This window comes from Alexandromys fortis, unplaced genomic scaffold (genome assembly GCF_014885135.2).
Source record: "Alexandromys fortis isolate MF-2015 unplaced genomic scaffold, M_Fortis_MF-2015_v1.1 scaffold_3, whole genome shotgun sequence".
Classification (NCBI taxonomy): Eukaryota; Metazoa; Chordata; class Mammalia; order Rodentia; family Cricetidae; genus Alexandromys; species Alexandromys fortis.
The window spans coordinates 12,560,859-12,582,528 of record NW_026067909.1 but is presented as its reverse complement, the minus strand read 5'-3'; the positions used below and the strand labels follow the sequence as shown (position 1 = coordinate 12,582,528).

General features: G+C 45.3%; 1 protein-coding gene across 7 annotated transcripts in view; it reads left to right on the top strand.

Annotated features, from left to right (window-relative positions):
- Nucleotides 1–21,670, top strand: part of Ppfia1 (PTPRF interacting protein alpha 1) — an 84,171-nt gene that overhangs the window by 37,007 nt on the left and 25,494 nt on the right. For all 7 annotated transcript variants that reach the window (XM_050136958.1, XM_050136959.1, XM_050136960.1 and 4 more), the window contains exons 5-16: nucleotides 423–497; nucleotides 807–908; nucleotides 1,079–1,297; nucleotides 2,537–2,683; nucleotides 4,467–4,601; nucleotides 5,892–5,975; nucleotides 7,720–7,851; nucleotides 12,730–12,792; nucleotides 13,281–13,360; nucleotides 15,588–15,723; nucleotides 17,689–17,912; nucleotides 18,904–19,135. In XM_050136958.1, coding sequence (XP_049992915.1) covers nucleotides 423–497; nucleotides 807–908; nucleotides 1,079–1,297; nucleotides 2,537–2,683; nucleotides 4,467–4,601; nucleotides 5,892–5,975; nucleotides 7,720–7,851; nucleotides 12,730–12,792; nucleotides 13,281–13,360; nucleotides 15,588–15,723; nucleotides 17,689–17,912; nucleotides 18,904–19,135 — 1,629 coding nt within the window. The remainder of the gene's footprint in view (nucleotides 1–422; nucleotides 498–806; nucleotides 909–1,078; nucleotides 1,298–2,536; nucleotides 2,684–4,466; nucleotides 4,602–5,891; nucleotides 5,976–7,719; nucleotides 7,852–12,729; nucleotides 12,793–13,280; nucleotides 13,361–15,587; nucleotides 15,724–17,688; nucleotides 17,913–18,903; nucleotides 19,136–21,670) is intronic.

Genomic DNA, 21,670 nt, shown 5'->3' with positions numbered 1-21,670 from the left:
CCCTCCCTCCCTCCCTCCCTCCCTCCCTTCTTCCTTTCTTTCTTTCCCCCAAGACAGGGTTTCTCTGTAGCTTTAGTGCTTATTCTGGAACTCACTCTTGTAGACCAGGCTGGCCTCAAACTCACAGAGATCTTCCTGCCTTTTCTTCCCAAGTGCTGGGATTAAAGGCATGTGCCACAACGGCCAGGCCCTGATTTATTTAGGAATAAGATTTTGCCAGATTTAAAATGCACACACCTGTGGTCCCTGCACTTAGGAGACTGAGGCAGTAGGAGTTCACAAGTTCCAGTCAGCCTTACTCAAAACAAAGCCACTGGATATTCTCAGTGGCAGTAGACAGCCATCTGTTATATTCCACTAATTCTGTGTTGCCTTAGGCATGCAGCAGGAGTCCAAGTGCACACTCAGCCCTTCTCTTGCAGGTACGAGAGCGACTACGAGTAGCTCTGGAGAGGTGCAGCTTGTTAGAGGAGGAACTGGGTGCCACCCACAAAGAGGTGAGCTTGGGGTATTGTCATGGGGTTCGACTGAAGGGTTTGATTATTGTTGCTTAATTTAGAAGTGTGAGACAGTAATAGACACCAGAAGTTACTACTTTTCCTAGGTCAGCCTGATGGCGTCACTGGACTCAGCCCTCAGCCTCTAAGTGCCTCTCTGTCCGCAGATGCCAGATGGTTTTTACAGCTCTGCTGGAGACTTTGGCTACACAGCAGTTACAGCACTTGTCTTCCAAAGCCACTGGCCACCTTTTCTTGTTTCTCTTACGTAAAGATCTCATGCTGGTGTGTTCAAATTTTCTGTTTTAGCTAATGATTCTTAAAGAACAGAATAATCAGAAGAAAACACTAGCAGATGGAATGGTTGATGGAAACCATGAACAGGAAAACACACCAAGCACCAATGGCAAGGCAAGTCCTTGACTTTTTTTCTGTGGGGTGTTTGGTTTTGTTTTGCCACATGGGGCTGTTGGGGAATAGTGGCAAAGTCTGTGTCCTCTGGGGAGCATACAGGTTCCTCTGAGGGTCCCTGTTTTTCTGGAGGTATGCCAAACAGACTGCCATAAGGCTATGCTTTTCAGAGATCTTCCGACGGCTCCTTGAGCCACGAGGATCTTGCCAAAGTGCTGGAGCTGCAGGAAGTCATAGACAGGCAGGCAAGAGAGCAGAGCCAGATGAAGGAGCGCCTGGCCTCCCTGTCTAGTCATGCAGCGGAGCTGGAGGAGGATCTGGACACAGCTAGAAAAGACCTTATCAAGTCTGAAGAGATGAATACGAAACTGCAGCGAGATGTCCGTGAAGTGAGTGTGGGGTACACTTGACTTCCTGTTGCCTTTGTCTTTTGCTCTCACTTACAGGGACCTTTGGGATACAGATCGTGTGTCCTTCCCTCCTGCACTGCTCTCATGTGGGGTTCACATGCCTCCATTGCTACTGGCTGCTACAGTGTTCTTCCTTGTGTTCTGTTCCTTCTGACTTGTCCACATAACCCATAAACATGGTGTCAGTTATGCTTGTGTAGGGGTTAGAGGGAGTGTGCCAGCTATCTTCTGTCATTTTGGATGGTGTGGTGTTGAGTACTGAGGTTGCTACACTCTGGTCATCAGGGTATTTATGGAAATACATATTTATATATGCACCTCAAAATTATTTTTCCTTGGTAACTATTTACAAGACCCTCATTAATCATTAGAAAAGAAATGAGAGCTGCATGCTGTCTTGTAAAACTCTTTCTGTCCCATCTGAATCTGTCTTTTGTTACCCCATGAGGCCCTGACCTTTTAGCATATGTGAGATCAGGGAGCTTTAATTGTGGAGACGAATGTGATTTGTTGTAAGAATTCAGATCAAAGGAAACACTGTATGTATTATAGAACTTACTAGGTTGTGCTTTCCTTGGGCCACAGGGAATTATTTATGTGTCAGAATTATGTGATATTCTTTTAAGACTTGCTTCTTCAAAAAATATATTAAAGTTTGTGAACAATCACTTGCGAAATAAGAAAGGAGCTAAAAACTGAATTTGGGGATAGCAGACAGATATTAAACATGCCAAAAGTTATGATCCTGGTCTCTGTGTTTGGGCTTTGTAGCATTGATTTTGCTGCTGATTTTTGTTTCATTTGTCAACATGCTTGAGCTTTGCAAGTTTCTCCAGCTCTTACCTGAGGAAATGAAGCAATCTGCCTGCAGTGCTATGTGAGCCTGGTTGTTGTTTGGTCAGACACAGGCTACTCCTTCACCACCAGTGCCATCAGATTCTTGGATGCTTGAAGTGTCATATGAAGTGGTGTTTTATTAATATTGTGTAGTCAAGTACACACTTGGCGACATGAGCAGATTGACCAGGCAAAGCTGCTGATCATTGTGGGTGAATATGCTTAAAGTACATCCATTCTATTCAGTCTGGAAAAACTAACAGTTTATTTTGGGGAAACAGCAGTTTCACACTTGAGATGAGTTTAGTCTTTTTGTCTCCTGAGTGTTCTGATAAGTTCTGCATTTATGACCCCCATTTCCCTCTGGAATCTACAACACAGGCGATGGCCCAGAAGGAGGATATGGAGGAAAGAATCACCACTCTTGAGAAACGCTACCTCGCAGCACAGCGTGAAGCCACGTCTGTGCATGACCTCAATGACAAACTTGAAAATGAAATTGCAAATAAAGACTCCATGCACCGACAGGTACTGGGTTCTGTGGGCTTCTTTCTAGCCTTAATTATTTCCAGCTGTGAAGTTGAAGACCTTTAACCTGTAATGTGCATGTTGGAAATGAAGTCCAGATGTCATTTTCTTGTGAATTACTTTTTACCAGTTTCCTTCTTTTCTTTTTTTGGTATAAGCATGCATCTGTGCCTGTGCATGTTTGTGTGTTCATGAACATGTGCACCTACATGTATGGATGTGTGCATATGGAAGCCAGAGATCAAAGTCAGTGTCTTTTTCTCTATTGCTCTTCACCTTAATTTTAACTCTTTTTAAAATTTAAGATGTATTTTAAAGCTTTGTTTCTATTTTTAATCAGTGTGTTTTGTGTGTGGGTAGGTACCTGTGGAGTTCAGAGGAAGGGATGGGATCCTCTGGAACTGAAGTTACAGGTGGTTGTAAATCAGTGAATGTGGATTTTGGGAATCAAACTTGATCCTCTGGAAGAACAGCAAATGTTCTTAATAGCTGAGCTATTTCTAGAGCCTCTCATGTAAGGTTTTGAGATAGCATCTCTCACAGATTGTGGAGCTCACATATTGTCTAGATTGGCAGAGCAGTGAGTACCAAGGTTCCTGCTATATCTGCCTCCCCAGTGTTGGGATTACAAGCAAGTGGTTTTTGTTTGTTTATATGCTTTGTTTTGTTTTTAATGTGGGTGCTGAGGATTGAACTCAGGTTCTCATGCTTGCATAGCTGGTACTCTGCCCAGTAAGCCATCTCCCCAGCCCTTTCTCTGTTTCACTGGAAACCAATTGCTTCTTCTCAGCCCTTTCACTAAGTAGTGGTAAAGAACTTGTTGGCAATGCTGAACAGTGCACTCAGTAGCTAGACATCAGAGGTTATAGGGCCTGGCAGGTACTGTTCCTCAGGATATGGTCTGAGGTCATTGAGAGTTAACCAGAAAACCCCAATCAACTGATTGAAAGTATTTTATAAAGGATGAAGGGTGTTGCTTGACCAAAAATAAATTAGGCAGCCGTGAAAACTGCTGTTGTGAAGCAGTGCAGAAACTGTGGTGAGACCTGGATTGTGTTGTGCTCGTACACAGAGCTGGATGGGGATGGTGCCCACAGACAGGAGCCCCTGTGCTTGCACTATCCACTTGTACTTATTTAGATTTCTGCAGTGGGTTTTCTATCCAAGCATTTACAGAGCAGCCCAAGCAGCTTGCCATGGCCTGTGCTTTCAGGCAGCTCTCTGGGCAGCGACTCCTTTTCTGTCAGAATGAGGAACTCTGATGAATAACTCACATTCCTTTAGTGTATAGGAACTTGTATGTATTGGTTTGGGGTTTTGTTTGTTTTTCAGAGTCAAGGTTTCTTTGTATAGCCCTGGCTGCCCTGGAACTCGCTCTGTAGACCAGGCTGGCCTCTAACTCACAGAGATTCCCATGCCTCTGCCTCCTAGGTGCTGCAGTTAAAGGTATACATCACCACTGCTCCACTGTTTTTTGTTTGTTTTTTTTATTGTTGTTTTGTTTTTTAGATTTATTTATTTATTATGTATACAGTGTTCTGCCTGTACTGCAGACCAGAAGAGGGCACCAGAAGGCAATATAGATAGTTGTGAGCCACCATGTGGTTGCTGGGAATTGAGTTCAGGATCTCTGGAAGAGTAACCAGTGATTTTAACCTTTGAGTCATCTCTCCAACCCTCTGTTGTTGTTTTTATAAAAATAGATAAAAGCTTTGAAACCAGTAGATGCTTTGTTAGGTGTTTGAAGCATCAGCCTGAGCTCTTGGTGTTGTACCCTTTCTAGACAGAGGACAAGAACCGCCAATTGCAAGAGCGTTTGGAGTTGGCAGAGCAGAAGCTGCAGCAGACCCTGCGCAAAGCTGAGACGCTGCCGGAGGTGGAGGCTGAACTGGCCCAGAGGGTGGCTGCACTCTCCAAGGTGTGTCTGGGCTGTGTGGGGTCACATGCTAGGCCTTGTTGTTCTAGTCAGTGCACTGGTGTCTACGGAGCGTCTCTGCTGTTATGTGATGGGAATGCTGTTTCTGTGTAGCTCAAGACCTATATTCCCCATGAGTCCTCAAACCTGTCAGGTAAAAGCTGCTGTCCTTTGTGCCAGGGTCCAAGAGTCACAACTGATTGGGTTATTTCTCTCACCAACTTGAAGAAAGGCTGTAGCTTCTCTTAGAAAAGGAAGATGAAATTTGTCTTTTAAAACAGTCACATAGTTTTTAAGTAATTTCATTCTTTTGAAATTATTTTAAAATGTTTGTTTGCTCATTGAAATGGAGTCTCACTATCTAGTCTAGCCTGGCCCTCAACTCTTGCCTCTATTGACCTTCCTGTCTCAGCCAGCAGAATGGCTGGTACTTCAGGTTTATACCACAATGCTTAAAATAATATTTTTAATATAATGCTGTTGTTTACACTACTGCTGTTAAGGTGTATGCCCTCTGGGTCCTCACCATCCACAGCGGGGTAGGCAGGAATCAGGAGCTTCGAGAGTAATGGGTGGGTGCCCTGTTTGTGAGACACAGCAGCATGAACAGAGGCTATGTGTGTATCCCCGGCATGAGTCTTGTTTCCCAGGCTTGGTTGCTAGAGAGGGGCCCAGATGGAGATAGCATCCTTTAGTGAGGGAAACCTAGGGTGGGCCCTATCCCCACTCATGCACCTAGGGCTGGACACTGGAGTCCTAGTCAACTGTAATAGAACCTTGCTTCTGTCCTCCCTGGTCCCCTCCTAAAGTCTTGGTTTCTTTTCTCCCTGCTGTCTGTCCTTCCTGTCCTGTTGCTTTGTAGTCTGGTCCTTTGTCTTCTGGGAGTTCTGCTGCTAAGGAAGCTAAACTGTTGGAGCTTACTTCCAAGCTTAGGAAGGTAGAACTGTGCCCTGTGCTTGTGCTTGCTGCTTCCTGCTCTACATGCTGACCTCCAGAGGCACTCAGTGGATGACTTGTCCAAAGGCAGGCCAGTTGGGGGCGGTGGGGAGAGACACACAGAAAGGCAGTTACTAGCACTGCCATGCTTCAAGTCAACCTGAGAGGATGAGTCACTTCACAGTATACACATTGAAACCGCAGAGGTGCTGATGGATATGAGGAAGTGTTGTCCCTTTGCCAGGGCTGACATGGTCCACACCGCATGTGGTGCTTGCTGCTGCTGCTGCTGCAGTAGTGTGTAGCTGGTGTAAATGCAATGAGCAGAGGGTCAGCTTCTGTTATCTTTGCTGGCAGGCTGAGGAGAGACATGGCAACATTGAAGAGAGGCTGCGGCAGATGGAGGCACAGCTGGAGGAGAAGAATCAGGAACTGCAGCGGGTATGGATGGGGCTGAGTCTGGTTTGAGTTGGGACACAGGCTACTGTGGGCTTGGGCTTCTCTGTCCCAGTTCCTTCTCCCGTCCAGTTCTTGTCCTGTGGAGCTGTGTTCTGGTCTTTCCGGACTGCACCAGCGTGTTTGTTACACACCTGCTGTTGTGTCAGCATTGGTGGCAGCAGAAGTGTAGGGCAGTTCTTAAGTCAGGCTTCTTGAGTTCCACAAGACTTCTCACTTTTCTATCCCTTGAAGGGAACTGCCAGATTGCCCCAGAGTAGTGGTTCTCAACCTTTCTAATGCTGACTCTTTTAATACAGCTCCTCATGTTGTGGTGACCCCCAACCATAACATTATTTCATTGCTCCTTCATACCTGTAATTTTGCTACTGTTATGAATTGTAAATATCTGCTATGCAGAATGGTCTTAGGCAACCCCTGTGGAAGGGGTTGCGACCTACCATTTGAAAGACACTTTCCTAGAGCCTGAATCTAAAACTCAAGGCCCGTCTCCTTAGGTTACTGGCCCTGATCAGCATGAGGGACTGAAGTCCCATGTTCAGGCCAGAGCACTGACCCTGTTTTCAGATCCTGAGTTGTCGCTCAGGATGTAATGGTGTCAGACCAGGGGGTGTACCAATGCTCACCTGCCTTAGAAAGCAGCTGAGAGACTGTTGTTTTAGCTGGGTCATAGGGCTTGTCCTGGAAGATGCAGGCAGAGGCATCAGGACACAGGGCAAGAAACAGTCCTGGGCCCTTTATGCTCTAGAGGGAGGAAGCCTGGGTGTGTGACTGTGGAACCTTTGCACGACACAGCAGCCAGTGTTTCCCATCAGTTTAAGGCTGCACAGACCTAGGGAATCTTGTGGGAAATAATGGTTTTTAAGCTCCTGTATGAGGTCTTAGGCAGCATAGGCTTAGGTACATTGTCACAGAGCCTGTGAGGCTTATACACAGTGTCACTGAGCCCTGAATAGACAATCACGTTTATACTTGAACTTCCAGCTGTTTGACTTTGAGAGCATTCAAGTGTGGACAGAAACAGGCACACTCTTCAGAGAAGGGCTGTTAAGTGCCAGCCTGGGAGGCGTCCTCACATGTGAGAGCTATTTTCTGTTGGGCACAAACCTGAGGGTCTTGGGAGGTTCTACCACCCATGCTTCCCCCAACAGGGTTGCTGGGCCTGGTACAGCCCTTCCTTGAGGATTCAGTCCTGTCTGGGTGCTGGAACTTGAGTGAGATAGGTTTGGGTGTGTGCTGAGCAGGCATAACTCTAGCCTTGAGTTAGCACACTGTAAAGTTACTATATTGCCATTTGTAGTTTTGAGTGTAGGTAGAGACACCCTGCATCTCCCCGACTAAAGATCAGCTTGTTCAGCTTTCACTTTGTACATTTAATTCTTTATTTTATTCATACCAAAAGAAATACCTGGGTCAATATGCAAATGAACTGATCCCCTCAAGTTTCTTCTGTCTGCTCAAGGAACTCTGCTAAGTGAAATTGAGAGCTAGAGGCTGGTGATATTCTCGAGATGTTCATAGGTCTTGGTTTAGCAAAAAGAATCAACCCCTTCTAGTTCACAGCCTCACCATGGTTGTCTTGAGTTTCTCATGTCCCAGAGGTAGTTGGCACCTGAAAGTCCCCTGTGGATGAGAGGAAGGAAGCACAGCCTCTGGTGGCCATTGGTCCTGGTGCTTATGAAGGGCCAGACATGAGCCTGAAGTTGGAATCTTTCTCCTCCTGTTTTAGGCAAGGCAGAGAGAAAAGATGAATGAGGAACATAATAAACGCTTGTCTGACACTGTGGACAAGCTGCTCTCGGAGTCCAATGAGAGGCTGCAGCTGCATCTGAAGGAGAGAATGGCGGCGCTGGAGGACAAGGTGGGCAGATGAGTTACTGTGCTGTCAGGGAATATGGCTCGGGACATGCTCTTCTGCAGACAGGGGAAGACATTAGCTTCTTTCTGTCACCTGCTAGCTAGTGACTGGCTGTGTTTCTGCCCATGTGAGTGTTATTTGTATGTTTGTCCTCCCCTTAAGTTTATTTATGTGTACTAGTGTTTTGCATGCATGTATGTCTGTACACTACTTAGCACGACAGGTACCCAAGGAGGGTCTTGAATCCCTTGGGACTGGATTACAGCTAGTTGCCATGTGGTGCTGGATATCAAACCAGGGCCCTCTAGAATAATAATCAGTGCCCAAGTATTGATTACCAGTCTTGACCTGTAGGATGGAGAGGCCAGTGGCTCTCACAGAGGGCCAGGTAGAAATAAAATACATCTGACTTTCAGTGCTAGCTTGATCATGCCATTTTGTTCTCATCACTCTACACAAGTAGCTTAGTCAGAACCTGTATGAATAGTGTGCTTTGTTCTATTACCATTGTACATAAGCTGCATGTGGTGTGCACACCCTGCTCCATCCACTCTGGCTGAGGCAAGAATCTTGAGTTTGGAATCAGCTTGGACTACATAGTTAGTGTCTTAGTCAGGGTTATATTGCTGTGATAAAACACCTTCACCAATGCATCTTAGGGAGGAAAGGATTTGTTTGGCTTAAGCTTCCACATCACTGTTCATCATTGAAGGATATCAGGATAGGAACTCAAGCAGGGCAGGAACCAGGAGGTAGAAGCAGATGGAGAAGCCATGGAGGGGTGCTGCTTATTGGCTTGCTCCCCGTGGTTTGCTGAACTTGTTTTCTTATAGAACTCTGTTGAAGATCATGGAGCATTAAAGTAAATACAGCCTTTGTCTATTGTGTTGATTCATAATCTTAGGAAAACAAGCTAAAAATACATTTTCAATGACAAAGTTGTTATAAGTATAAGAATAACAGTCGTGAGAACAAGAAATCTGTCAAAATTAATGTACAGAAATAAATGAAGCTAAAGTATCTGTAATGCTTTCCATAATATCCATTCCAGTCTTATAGGTAACCCTTTTGAGCAAGTTCCTTAATTTCTTGCTGTAAATCATAAATCATTTGAGAAGAATTAGGGAGACTCATTAAATGTATCTTAACCTTTTACCAGTTGTCTTAGTTAAGGTTTCTATTGCTGTGAAGAGACACCATGACCATGACAACTCTTACGGAGAAAACATTTATTGAGGTGACTGACTCACTTACATTGAATTCTGCTACCCATTCAAATAGGATTTCCTGGTACATGATTTCCTTACCCTCTTCCATAGACTCAGCAGGTTCTTGGTTATCATAAGGACCAGGTAACCAAGAAGATTCATTAACCACACAGGGCTCTCCTTATCTCCCCAACTCACTCCCGTGTTAGTTGGTAGATTAGGAATATAGTACCAATATGTCCTCATTACCTGTACAGTTACCATAGATAGCAAGGAACAAAGTGTGGCATTCAAAGGTTCCCTAGCCACCCAAACTACTCTTCTCCTTTGTCAGATAATTTCTTTCTTTCTTTCTTTTTTTTTTTTTTTTTCGAGACAGGGTTTCTCTGTGGCTTTGGAGCCTGTCCTGGAACTAGCTCTGTAGACCAGGCTGGTCTCGAACTCACAGACATCCGCCTGCCTCTGCCTCCCGAGTGCTGGGATTAAAGGCGTGTGCCACCATCGCCCGGCTTGTCAGATAATTTCTTAAGCAGTCCCCAAGTAGGAGAATCAGCCATCAACTTCAAAGGCTTTCTGTATCTCTTTCTTGTACAATTTTTTTTTTTTGTCTCCTACAGAAACATAAGCATAACCTCAGGTCTATCACAACACTTTTCCTGGTTTCCATTTTGATGTTAAAACATCCTTGTAGTACACAGGCTGACTCAATTCAGCAGTTTTTTCCCAGCTCAGTGCCTTTTAGCAGCTGTCCCTGCTTCATTAGCATTTAAAAATTGAAAGTTAATAAAGCATTATGGGATCTATCTCTGGGAGCCCTCATATTCCTCTTCTGTTTAAGAAGCATCTCTTTTAGAGTATGATTAGATCACCCAACATCTGCTTGTCCTGTAGGATTACATGGTATCCCTGTAATGTGTTTTATGTTATAATGTGCAAAAAATTTGTTTTATTTTATTGAATACATAAACAGGGACATTATCAGTTTTTGTTGTAATGGGTCCTAGAAAGGAAATATATTTTAACTGTATGACAGTTAAGTTTCAGATATAGTACAGTGGTATTTTGTTGGTGTTTTTAGGGACCTGTATCATGCCTGGTGCTGTGTCCTTGAGCTGACTAGTTAGGGAGAGGCATTGTACATGTCTCTAGTGCATTTTGAACACAGATCTTTACATACCTGACAGCAGAGAATGTTCAAGACAAGACAGCCAAATTTTCAGATATTAGTTGATGTTCACTTATTATTAGTTATGCATTAGAAGCTTGGAATGTCTCAAATTTGTCATTATGCTGTATAAAACAATGCCTTTACTAAAGGACAGGCACTCAGGAGCCTCTTAACTATTTTCTTTTCGCCAGACTCTGCTCTTTTATCAGACCAAAGGAAAGCATAAAGCTAAAAAGCAAACAACATCCATTTAATTAACAATAGTCATCAATTTTTAAAGATTTAAGCTTAATGATTTTAATCTAAGATTTGGTATCTTTAAACTTTTAGGACAATTTTAATTATGAGCTTAAGACTTTCCTACTAGGTAACAGGATATTTAGAAATATCTAAGATAATCATAGAAAATCCTGAAATAAAAAACAATTGGGTTTTTCTATGCAAGCACGAAAGTACCTGTTTATTCAGTTGATCCTCTACATGAAACAAAATTGTGAGCAATCTCAAAACAGTTCCATGGAGGAAGGATTTGTTGGGAGGCTTAGCCTTGAAGACATACAGCCAAAGCTTGTTCCTGTAAATGAACTGATTTGTACTTAGCATAGCTACAAACTTAGTTCTGAGCACATTAAAAAATTTGACCATTTATAAGGTGATTAATTTGCATGTTTTAATTATGTTTTAACAGTTTATGACAAGTTAGTAACTTTTATACGATTAAAATTTTACAATTTTAGACATACATTTCTAAGTTAATTTTTGTTAACCCGAGTATGCCTTTGTAACCTTAGGAATTTATCATCATACAAAAATCTATTTTAATCCAAGATAATAATAAGCAGAGGGCTTATTAGTACCAAGAAATTTTATGGGTTTTGTCTTTTTACCAATAACAGCTGTAGCTGTTCTTGGCTTTTTCTCCTAGGCAGGTTTTTTTTTTCCCCTGCTAGTATTTTTTTCTTTTTTTCTTTTTAGTGGCAAAGGCACCTGCAGTTCAGTATTACTGTCATGTTTTAGTAAGATTGGATTTTTTTAAGCAAGGAAACTGAGCTGAAGATGCACATTAAGCCTTTTTTAAATTTTTGTTTCTTTCTTTCATTTCTGTCTCCAGACTACTCATGTTCCATCCATTCTAACTTTCTGTTCATTAGACTCCTTTCTCAAGTTCCTCTTTCCAAATGTTTTCTTTCCATTATATCCTTCCTACATTTACAATTCTCCGTAGAATTCTTTTTCTTAAGTTAGATTGCTTTCCATTCTCAGTGCATCTCTACCCTTCATGTGCTAATTTATACATGAAGTAATGTTTTTCATTTCTTTTTCCACTGGGAAGGACCTTTTCCCTTGATCTATTCTTTGTTTCAGGAGCCATTTTACTTATATCTGTAATATTTTCAATAATTGTGCAGTTAATGCCTTGCCTTTCCTTTTAACAAGCACTTTAGCAGACGAACATATTGCTACTCCTGAGATGGGGCTTCCCTGTTGTAACTGCCTAATCCGGGAGTCCTCACTTACTAGTGAGCAAACTTTTTATCTCTAGTCCTGGAATGTCTGGATCCTTCTTTTCTCTGTGCCTCATGTTTGGCACCAAATGTCCCATGTTCTGTGTTATGCAGGTCAGTCGGACAGTTGAAGAAAGAGAGTCACTCCTGCATGTTTTATGGCTTTAGCAGAAACAAGAGTCAGCTTGGATGCTTCTGTATTCACAAAAGCCTCTTTATTGTTGTTACACAAGAGACACTTTTAGCAAGTCAGTTTCCGAATGCCAAAACTTCTTATCTGGAGTTGTTTGCCAGGTCTCTCTCCAGACTAAGTTATGCAAAGGCTCTGAATTGTCAGAAGAACTCAGATAACAGTCACTGATTATTTAGGAAAGATTACTTCAAAGGCCAGGTGCCATCACTCCTGGATTCAAGCCAGATACAGTGCATCTGTTAAATTTCCTACTACAGAACCCAGTAATACCAGCCTAGGGATGCCCTCACCTACAATGCCCTCTCACCTCAGTCCTAATTAAGAAAATACCCTACAGGCTTGCCGGTGGCAGCTCTTATAGAGTCATTTTCTCAATTGTGGCTCCCTCCTCTCTGACTAGTATTCGAGCTTACATCATTGATAGAAAACTAGCCAGCACAGTGAAGCTTGGTTTTCCTAATTTTTTTTTTTGACAGAAGTGGGTTCTAGCTGACTTAGCTATACTAGGGCTTAGCTTGACCAAACCTCAACCGTATCTGCACTTTGATTGGGAGTCAGTTTCCTTTTCATTACACATGCAGCACTTCAAGAGCATAGCACAGTAGAGGGGATCTGGTCAGCTCAACTAAGGTGCTCCCTGGTTTCAGCAGTTGCCTCTCTTTCATTCATCCCTGGTTTCATATTGCTCTTGGTGCCTCCCATGGCCATACCCTTCTTTCAGGGCTGCTCTCTGGTTTAAGTGGGCGCAGCAGGTGTGTTTTATGGCCCATTTTAAGAACCAGCCCTGAAGGACATTCTCTTTTTCAGAATTCTCTACTACGGGAAGTTGAGAATGCAAAGAAGCAACTGGAAGAGACACAACATGATAAGGTACTTCACTCTCCAGATCAATAGAAGGTCCAGAAGAGCTGACTTCAGTTATTGCTGTGACAGTGACCATAGGTGTTTAGAAGGAAATGAGACAAGCCTTCCTGGTAGTTCTCTTAGTCCTCACAACGTGCAGCCCCTCAGTGAGCATGCTGAACACTTTGTGTACATGGTCCACAACCCTGGGTCCTTGAGGGGGTCTGTTTGAGACTAACATTAGCATGGGCCTCTTGTAAGGGACAGGGCCAGCAGGGATCTGCTGGGTGAGCAGGGGTGGAAGGTGATAAGACTTTTATGCAGTCAGTGCATTTTACACTTCGGCAATTGTCCCTTTTTAACTCTCCAATCACCAGGAGCACTGATTTTTATTAGGGCATCCGTGGATTTAGAGACCTGAGTTCTGCTTGCTCTAGGACGCAGAAAGTTCTCAGAATTGAAATGCACCGGTCCTTATGAGAGAGCTGTCATATAAGCTGTTTACTGTTTCCTAGGACCAACTTGTTCTGAATATTGAAGCCCTGAGGGCTGAGCTGGACCAGATGAGACTGAGAGGCCCTTCACTTCATCACGGGTATGGTGATCACAGATGGGCAAGTTTTCAGCCCTGTGCATGCACAAGGGCTTGTTGCTGCCTCTGTGGGCAGCACAGTGGAGTTTCAGAAGGTGGGAAGAAGTTCCTTGGTATTTGGATATGCTGACTGAGGTGCCCATTGGAGGGAACATGATTAGAGTGAGGAACAGGCCTGATAAAGAAGTCATAGTGCACTGTTCAGAGTCCATTGCTCATGGGTTTGGTGTTGCATTTGGAACTATCTTGTGAAAGGACACTGTTGCTGCTGTGGGGTGACTCCACTCCTGACAAGGCCACAGCACTTAATGTAGAGCCCTAAAGGACTCTTGTCTTCTTGTAGAAACAGTTCTCGCTGGGTCTTACTATTCTGGCTTTATTTCTTATGAGAGTTGATCTTCAGTAGAAGTTACTGAGATGGTCACTTGGTGACACTATTGGGTAGCAAACAGACTTTCTCTTGGAGCAGGCAAGGGGACAGTGTAGGGCCTGTGCAGATGCCTCTGCATTTAGAGTTTAGGGTGTTGTATAAGCTAGGCTTCCTGCAGCCTCTCTTTACCTGACCTGTTTTACACCAGAAGAGGTGCCCGTACAGAACTAAGAACCCTCAATGCAAAGCCAGAGGGAGAGGTGGGTTACTGCACTGGAAGAGATGAAAAGGGCCTTTGGGACAGAGTAATCATGACCAAAGTGATGGAGAGAGGCAAGTGCCATCACTGCAGCAGCAGACCTGCTGTTGGGAGCTAGTAAGCATCACTGTAAGAGACTTGCTCTCTTTTTTTAGAGAAATATATTTTATTTTTAATTGTGTGTGTGTGCGCACGCGCGTGTGTGTAGTGCCCACAGAGACCAGAAGAAGGCATTGGATCTCCTGAAACTGTTCTGAGCATCTGACTTGGGTGCTGGGGACCACACCCAAGACTTCTGGAAAAGCAGTACTTGTTCTTAACTGCTGAGTCATTTTCCTTTTATTGAAACAGGGTCTCCCTTTGTAACCCAGACTGGCCTCAAATTCATGATCCTCCCACCTTCCCTAAGTGCCAGGATTCAAGTGTGTGCCACCACAGCTGGCTAATGTGTGATTTCCTTTAACAAGGAGTTTTAGATTTGACAGGGGCTTGATATGGAAGAAAGTGTGCTCTGCAGTAGGGCACAGTTCAGGTAACAGGAGAGGAGTGTGGCTTTGGGAGCTCCACCTTCCCCATGGCCCTGAGACACTGGGTAGAAGAGAGAGGAGCTGGCAGGTTGCAGGGGTGGAATTGAGGCACACAGCAGCAGGTGGGGAACACTGGCTAGTTTCACAGAACTTGACAGTGACCTAAGTCATATTGGTATGATCTGCCCCACTGAGGAGTGGACTTGGGGAGGTAAGTTCGAAACAGCTTGAAAAGTAGGAGGGCTTACAGCTCAGATCCCAGAGCTGCCTGTAGTTAACACAAGTGTGCTCAGCTCCTCAGCTTGGGACGCGGACTGGAACCATGTTGAGACAGTAGGTTCCTGAGGATTAAGATGTGGGGATGTGGGAGAGAAGTGGAGTTAGAAAGGAAGCCATGAATCTCATGTCTTTAAAAACATGGAGAAGATGAGGTGTCAGTGATGCCAAAGGGGATGAGTTGGCAAGACCTATGTGCAAGAGTTCCCCTGGGACTTCTGCCCATAGATCCTTTGTTCTTGGCCTCTGGCAGAGTTCTGAAGTGAGGACATCTGCCTTCTTTCCCAGGAAGTTTTAGGGGCAGCACTGGGAGGAGGGGAGAGGTGGATGCTGAGGTTGAGCTCCTGCTGCTCTGCTTCCTCTCTACACCTTGGCTGTAGGAACAGCCAGTGGTCAGATCCTCCTTGGTTGCTCAGTTGTCCCCTTCTCTAGACATTTCTTCAGCCCAGGATGTGAAGCCCTCTGACGCTATCTGTGCACCACTGTGTTAAGCCCTAGCTTCTAGCTCCTCCTGGGAGTGCTGTGACTCTCAGCTTGAATTTGGCATAGCAGAAAAGCCACAGGGCAGGTGATGGCAACAAGTGGTGCCTAGGTGTGCCCTTGATCTGGAAGAGGCTCTCAGATGGGCCTCAGGTGTCCACACCTATCCCTCCTCCCATTGTCGTAATAGAGTGGGTTTTTCTGGCTAGGACTGGGTAGCTGAGAGCTCTTGGGCAGGTTCAAGAGGACCCTCCTTGGAGACCTTTCCAACATGACACTTTACTTTCCTTCTGACACCCACCTTTTCCCATGTTTCAGCCGACCCCATTTGGGCAGCGTCCCGGACTTCAGGTTCCCTGTGGCAGACGGGCATGTGGATGCTTACAGCACCAGTGCAGTGTTGCGGCGACCCCAGAAGGGCCGGCTGGCAGCGCTGCGGGATGAGCCCTCCAAGGCAAGGCCTCCACTTGCGGAACGTCACCTGTTCCTCTTGGACAGACTCTGGGTCTCCTTCTTCCCCCATGTTCCTTTCCTTGGCTTTTCTGGCTAAGAGCTTGCTTTTAGGGTATGCTTGCTTTTTGGTTTTAGTTCTTTCTTTAAGAACAGAATTTTTAATAAGATATCCTTTAAGTTAATGCTGATTAGTATGTACTTGAAATAGTAAATAAAAGCAAATGATGCCAGGTGTAGTGGCACAGTGTGCACCTGTAATCTTAGTACTCAAGAGGCTGAGGCAGGAGGATTGCCATTAGTTCAAGAGTAGTACACAGCTGCAAGCAGTGAGCAGTACAGTATGTACCTAGCTAACTCTACAGCCGGTACCATGAAGTTCTGTGCCGATGGCATGACTATGCATTTTATGGGCTTCAGGATCTAGGAGCAGCATGCTTCAAGGTTTCAGGGGCTTGTAAATGGGAAAGGATTGGCAGTGTGGACTGAGTGTAGGCCAGAGGCTTCAAGCTCTTGTTAATGGACCTGCATGAACTCCCTGAGGTCCTTGCGGTATGCCACTGACCCTTTCAGAGCTCACATTTGAAGAAAGCCAGGAGGAAATCCAGATCCTCTATAACCTGGTCTGGGAAAGCCACATGCCTTTTTATCAGATACTCCCTCCATTACTGGGAGTCATTATGGTCTGTCCCCACATAGGGAACCACAGAATTGCCCTTTACTTGGAGAGAGGAGTATTATTTTCAAATTGCTGGAGTATGCTGGGGGTTAGAAGCAGGAGGCAGTTGGGTATCATGAACACCTGGACTGTAGTAGCCAGGTGTCACTCTAAGTGTTACAGGCTAGGAGAATGATAAGCCAGGAGGGGTGGGGCCAGGGGCAAGCCAAATAGCCTATTCATGGAGGACAGCAGCCAAGCCTGAGCCTGTGTGGGCTGACTGCATGGACAAGTGGGCGAACAGAAGGCAAAATGGTTGATAAGGGCTGGTTGGCACGGCCCTGGAGCAGCTCTTCTGGAGGAAGGTGCTCTGCCCACTTGAGTGAGCCCTTGTGAGTGGTACGACAGAGACAAATGGCAGTTGCTGGAGGGTTTGCTGATGGACAAGGAAGCGGGATTGCAGGAGTTTGGGGCAGGGTAAGGTTTTGTGTTTTTTTGTCCGTGGTTTCAAGATGAAAGATGGGGGTGCTGTTCTTACCTGAGGGGATGAACTAGCTGAGAGAGGGTGCCACAGGTAGGACGTCTGTGTGAAAGCCACAGCAGGTATAGTTCCTCTGGCGGAAGGGGAAAGGCATGAGCCCCGACCTTCCACCCACAGAATAGGGAGGGAGAGCAGCAGTTGGGAAGGGAGGTGAGGAGGAGGGTATTCATTAACTACCAGGAGGATTTAACACTGGGCTGCTGTGGGCGGTGATCACAACAAACATCTCCTGTATGGCCTTTCCCCTGGAAACTCCACCATGGGGCCACTAGCTGTGTTCAGGTGCCTGCTTTGCTTTCCTCCTCTGGCTCTTCTTGGTGCTTGTCTATGCCAGGCTTGGGAAGCTCACACCCAGTGCATCGTTCTGTGGCAGTTGAACATGCCCCTTCATGTGCCACTAGACTTCTTTCTTAACTTTTTCACTAAAGTGGGTGACCTGAGTGTAGATGCTGAATGTTCACTGTGTTTCTATCACAGTGTAAGTGCTTGCTCTCTCACCTTGAGACAGGCTCAGCATGTGCCCAGTCTGACCCCCAAATCTAGACCCATCTCTGTATCCACCTTCCAGGTGCTTCCATGCAGGTGTTCCACAGTGCCCAGCCTCCCTGTCTATCAGGTGACTCTTGTTTAGCAGCAACTCAGGCGCATGAGTGTCTTCCTAAAGCCTTGGCCTTCAGTAAAACTGTTCACATTCCTGATAGCAGCCTTTCCTGCCCTTAGAGTGCTTGCTGTTACTCTTGTCTGCTGAGACATAGTGTTCTTGTTGGTAGGTGCAGACCCTCAATGAACAGGATTGGGAACGGGCCCAACAAGCCAGCGTCTTGGCAAATGTGGCACAAGCATTTGAGAGTGATGTGGATGTATCTGATGGTGAAGATGACAGAGATACTCTGCTCAGCTCAGTTGATCTGCTGTCACCCAGTGGGCAGGCTGATGCACAGACATTGGCCATAATGCTTCAGGAGCAACTGGATGCCATCAACAAAGAGATCAGGTATGTGTATGTGCATGTGTTTTGTGTGTGTGTGTGTGTGTGTGTGTGTATTTGATATGTAAGAGACACAAGGATAGTAGGGACCAGGGGGCAGTGGCATTAGAGGCAGGAGGAGCAGTAATACAAATCCAGACTAGACTACAAGCAAGCAGTTTTGAGGCCAGCCTAGGCTACATGGAACCCTGTTTCAAAATAAGAGCAACAAAAAGAAAGTAGAAGGTGGAGACAAGGAGACTGAAGTGGATATTGTGGAGGTGTGAGAGTGGAAGGAAGGAGACAGGGAGGTGATCAGAGGAGACTAGGGTTGATGCTGTACAGGTGTGAGGATGTTATAATGAGGCCTAGTGTGTTCTACACTTGGAAATTAAAAAAAATGAGTCATGCAGGCGTTCACTTCAACAGGAAAGCATGGTATAGTATAGGTGAGATCAACATCCTCTTTATAGCCCTGCACAGCAGAGCACTTGGGCTTCTGAGATAGCCTTTCCTTCTAGCAGCCTGCCCACCTCCCTGCACCATGCTAGGGGAGGTGGAACTCTTCCATCCCTCCATGCATAGAGAAACAGAGCCCAGACCACTCTCCTGCTACCCAGAGCTGTACCTGGAAGACTGGACATAGGATATGCAAGGTTCTGGTGTATAAAGTGAGGTGGCAACTTAGACCATGCTGTGGTCAAGAAGTAGTTGGGTTTCCTTCCGTCATCCAGTGCTAGCATAACTTCGTCCATATGTAGAGTGAGCCCAGGAGCATTCTAGCTGTCAGTGGAGAGAGACAGTCTGACAGTACTAACTTCATAGTGCTCTGTTGCTGTTAGATACAGGGTCTCCTGCTGCAGCCCACATTGGTCTTAAAGGCACCTTCCTTCCACTGTAGCTTCCAGCTGCTAGGCTCGTATATAAGACCATCCTCCCCACCAGACTCAACTTGTTCTGCTTGCACATACAGGATGTCCTGATGAAATAAGGCCAACTACTCTTATTTGGGTTTTAGGCTGATACAAGAAGAGAAGGAGAATACGGAGCAGCGGGCAGAGGAGATTGAGAGCAGAGTGGGCAGTGGAAGCTTGGACAATCTTGGTCGTTTTAGATCAATGAGCTCCATCCCCCCCTACCCTGCTTCCTCGCTTGCTGGCTCTTCTCCTCCAGGCAGTGGTCGGTCCACACCGAGAAGGGTCCCTCACAGTCCTGCCCGGGAGGTGGACAGGCTGGGTGTCATGACTCTGGTAAGTAGGACCTTTTCTGCCTTAGCCTGCTGGGGAAGGGTTACACATGGAAGTCACATCTTCCTCCAAGAGGTACCAGATTATAAAAGCTGAAGGGGTAGAGACAGAGGCAGGTGATTTCTTTGAGTTTGAGTCCAGCCTGGTCTACATAGTGAGTTGGGTTAGCCAGTGCTATATAGTGAAACCTTTTTTTCTCTTAAGTTAACTAGTATTTAGTTAGTCACCAATGCAAGTTAATTGTAATACTTAGATGACCAGTCTAGCATGTTACCACTTAGTTGTAGGATGCTAGGCAGGGGTCTGATGCAAGCCAGAAGGGGCTATGCTGCTTGTTTCAGCAGAACTGACTGTGGAGAGCTGTTGTAGCATGTGGGAAGAGGCACAGAGAGCCTGGGATGGAGGCCAGTGGTGGAGTGAGCACTGCCTAGTCTGTACCAGGCTTCCATCTGCAACACACTTAAAAAAATGTGTAAAGGAGGCCCTTAGCCCTTCACTGCAGGGTTGTTAAGCTCTGAGGCACAAAGGACCACTCAGGAGTTTTGTGAACTATGGAGCCGAAGCAGATGGGCATTAATTATGACTGGTTAGCTTGGGAGCACTTTTGTCTCAGAAATGCTATGACCCAGGCGTGCAGATCTCAGAATGCCCAGTGACTGTTGAGGGTTTAGCGTGTACATGATCCTAAGAGCCAACCTACTAAACTCTGTCTCAATCTGTATCCTAGCCACCTTGCAATGCTGCACCTCTTTTGCTGCTGCTTTCTTCACAGTTTCAATGACACTGGCAGTGGGCATGTAACTAAATCATTTTAATGAGCTGTACAGTCTCTTGTATTTTGATGCACTGTGTAATATGTGTCATTAGTGCAGTGGGTAAGATCTTAATTTTAATGGTGTGGTCTGTGGCTTTGTCCTTCCAAATACTTTGTAGGAACAGCTCTGTGTCTTTTTTCAGTTTAAGACTGTCCACTTGCTGACTGTCAGTCTGCTTCCATTTGATCCTGACCCCAGATCCCTGTCTGTCTGCCTATCCAGGACCTTATGCTGTGACAGTCCCACCCCCCAGTTTCTGCAGATGACCAGGCACCCAAGTGTACATCTGCTGCAGTATGCTGGAAAAATGCATTGTTGTGCTTTTTCATGTTCATAATGCATTCTCTGTTGCTCATGTTTCCTGCAAGTGCACACAGGCTGGAAGGGATATGTGGTCTGTGATTCTGCAAGGGAGAATCCTGATTGGCTATGTAGTACTGATGAAAGCACAGACATAGCCCCCTCTGGTTCTTGTGTCACGTGGCTTTCAGCTACCTGCTGGCAGTCTTGCTGTCTTTGATAAGCTCTTATGTTTAATGCTGTGCATGTTACATGGTGTAGGGGCTCTCACTGGTACCTCACTAGCTTTTCTTACATCTTTTCATGGGGGTGGGTGGAGGGGATGCTCTTATTGCTTTAAACAATCAGTATATTTTTGAAAAGTTGTAAACCAAATTCTAGGACTTTAGGTTAATGTCCAGTAGTTGGTTAACGCAAAGCAGGTTTGTTTGACTTTATAATAGATAATGTAGCAGCTTCTAATGGAATTTATAAATTCCAATGTGTTTGCAACTAGTGACAGAGGCTGGCTTAGAGTAAGGGTCATTAGAGTCCTGCTTACATGGAATGCTGAGTTTTAATACATTGCCTGTGTTCAAACTCAATCTTAGCCAAGTAAACTGTTGCCTCCTGGTTTAACTATCTTGAGAATGTTTATTTCCAGTGATGTTTCCTCTCAGTGCTCAACCTGTGTGTGTCCTTCTGACCCTGCTTAGCAATTTGCCTCACTGGTCCTTGGGTCTTTTCCCACACATGTGCAGTAAACCTGCTCTCTCTCTTTCTCTCCCTCCTTTCTTCACACGCATCTGTCAGCCTAGTGACTTAAGGAAACACCGGAGACAGGTAAATCACATGCTGACCTTACATACTTCGTGTCTCCATGACTGACACACTATTGTAATGTGAAGACAAGTACCTGACACTCCCAGCAGTATTTAGTTTGATCCTGCATGTCATGTTGATGGTCATGTGGGAAGCCTGTCCCTGAAATAATAGGACAGAAGTGTCTGTGTCTAATTATTGCATGCTTTTCTGCTGTTCAGAATTAAGAACAAGAGTTCCTGAGGCAGAACTGCAGGGGTGTGCTGTGGGGAAGGCTGGGGCTGCCACCCAGTAAGCTCATACCATGCCTAGCATGTGTACAAGACATTGTCTTTAATTATTTTTAACAGTTTTGTTTCTTTGAGACAAGGTCTTACTCTATAGCTGAGACTGTTTGGAACTCATTGGGTGGCCTAGGTCATCCTTGAACTCACAGCAGTCCCCTTGCTTCAGCCTCATAAGCGCTGGAACCGTTGTCTTAAATTCTTGCATGCATCCATGTGGGATATAGGTCACTTAGTTATTTCATTTATCAGTGTGGAAACTGAAGCTCCTGTTGTGTGGTGTGGGGTTACAGGTGTGTGTTCAGGACTGTCTGGCTTCAAAAGCTGAGCTGGTGGCC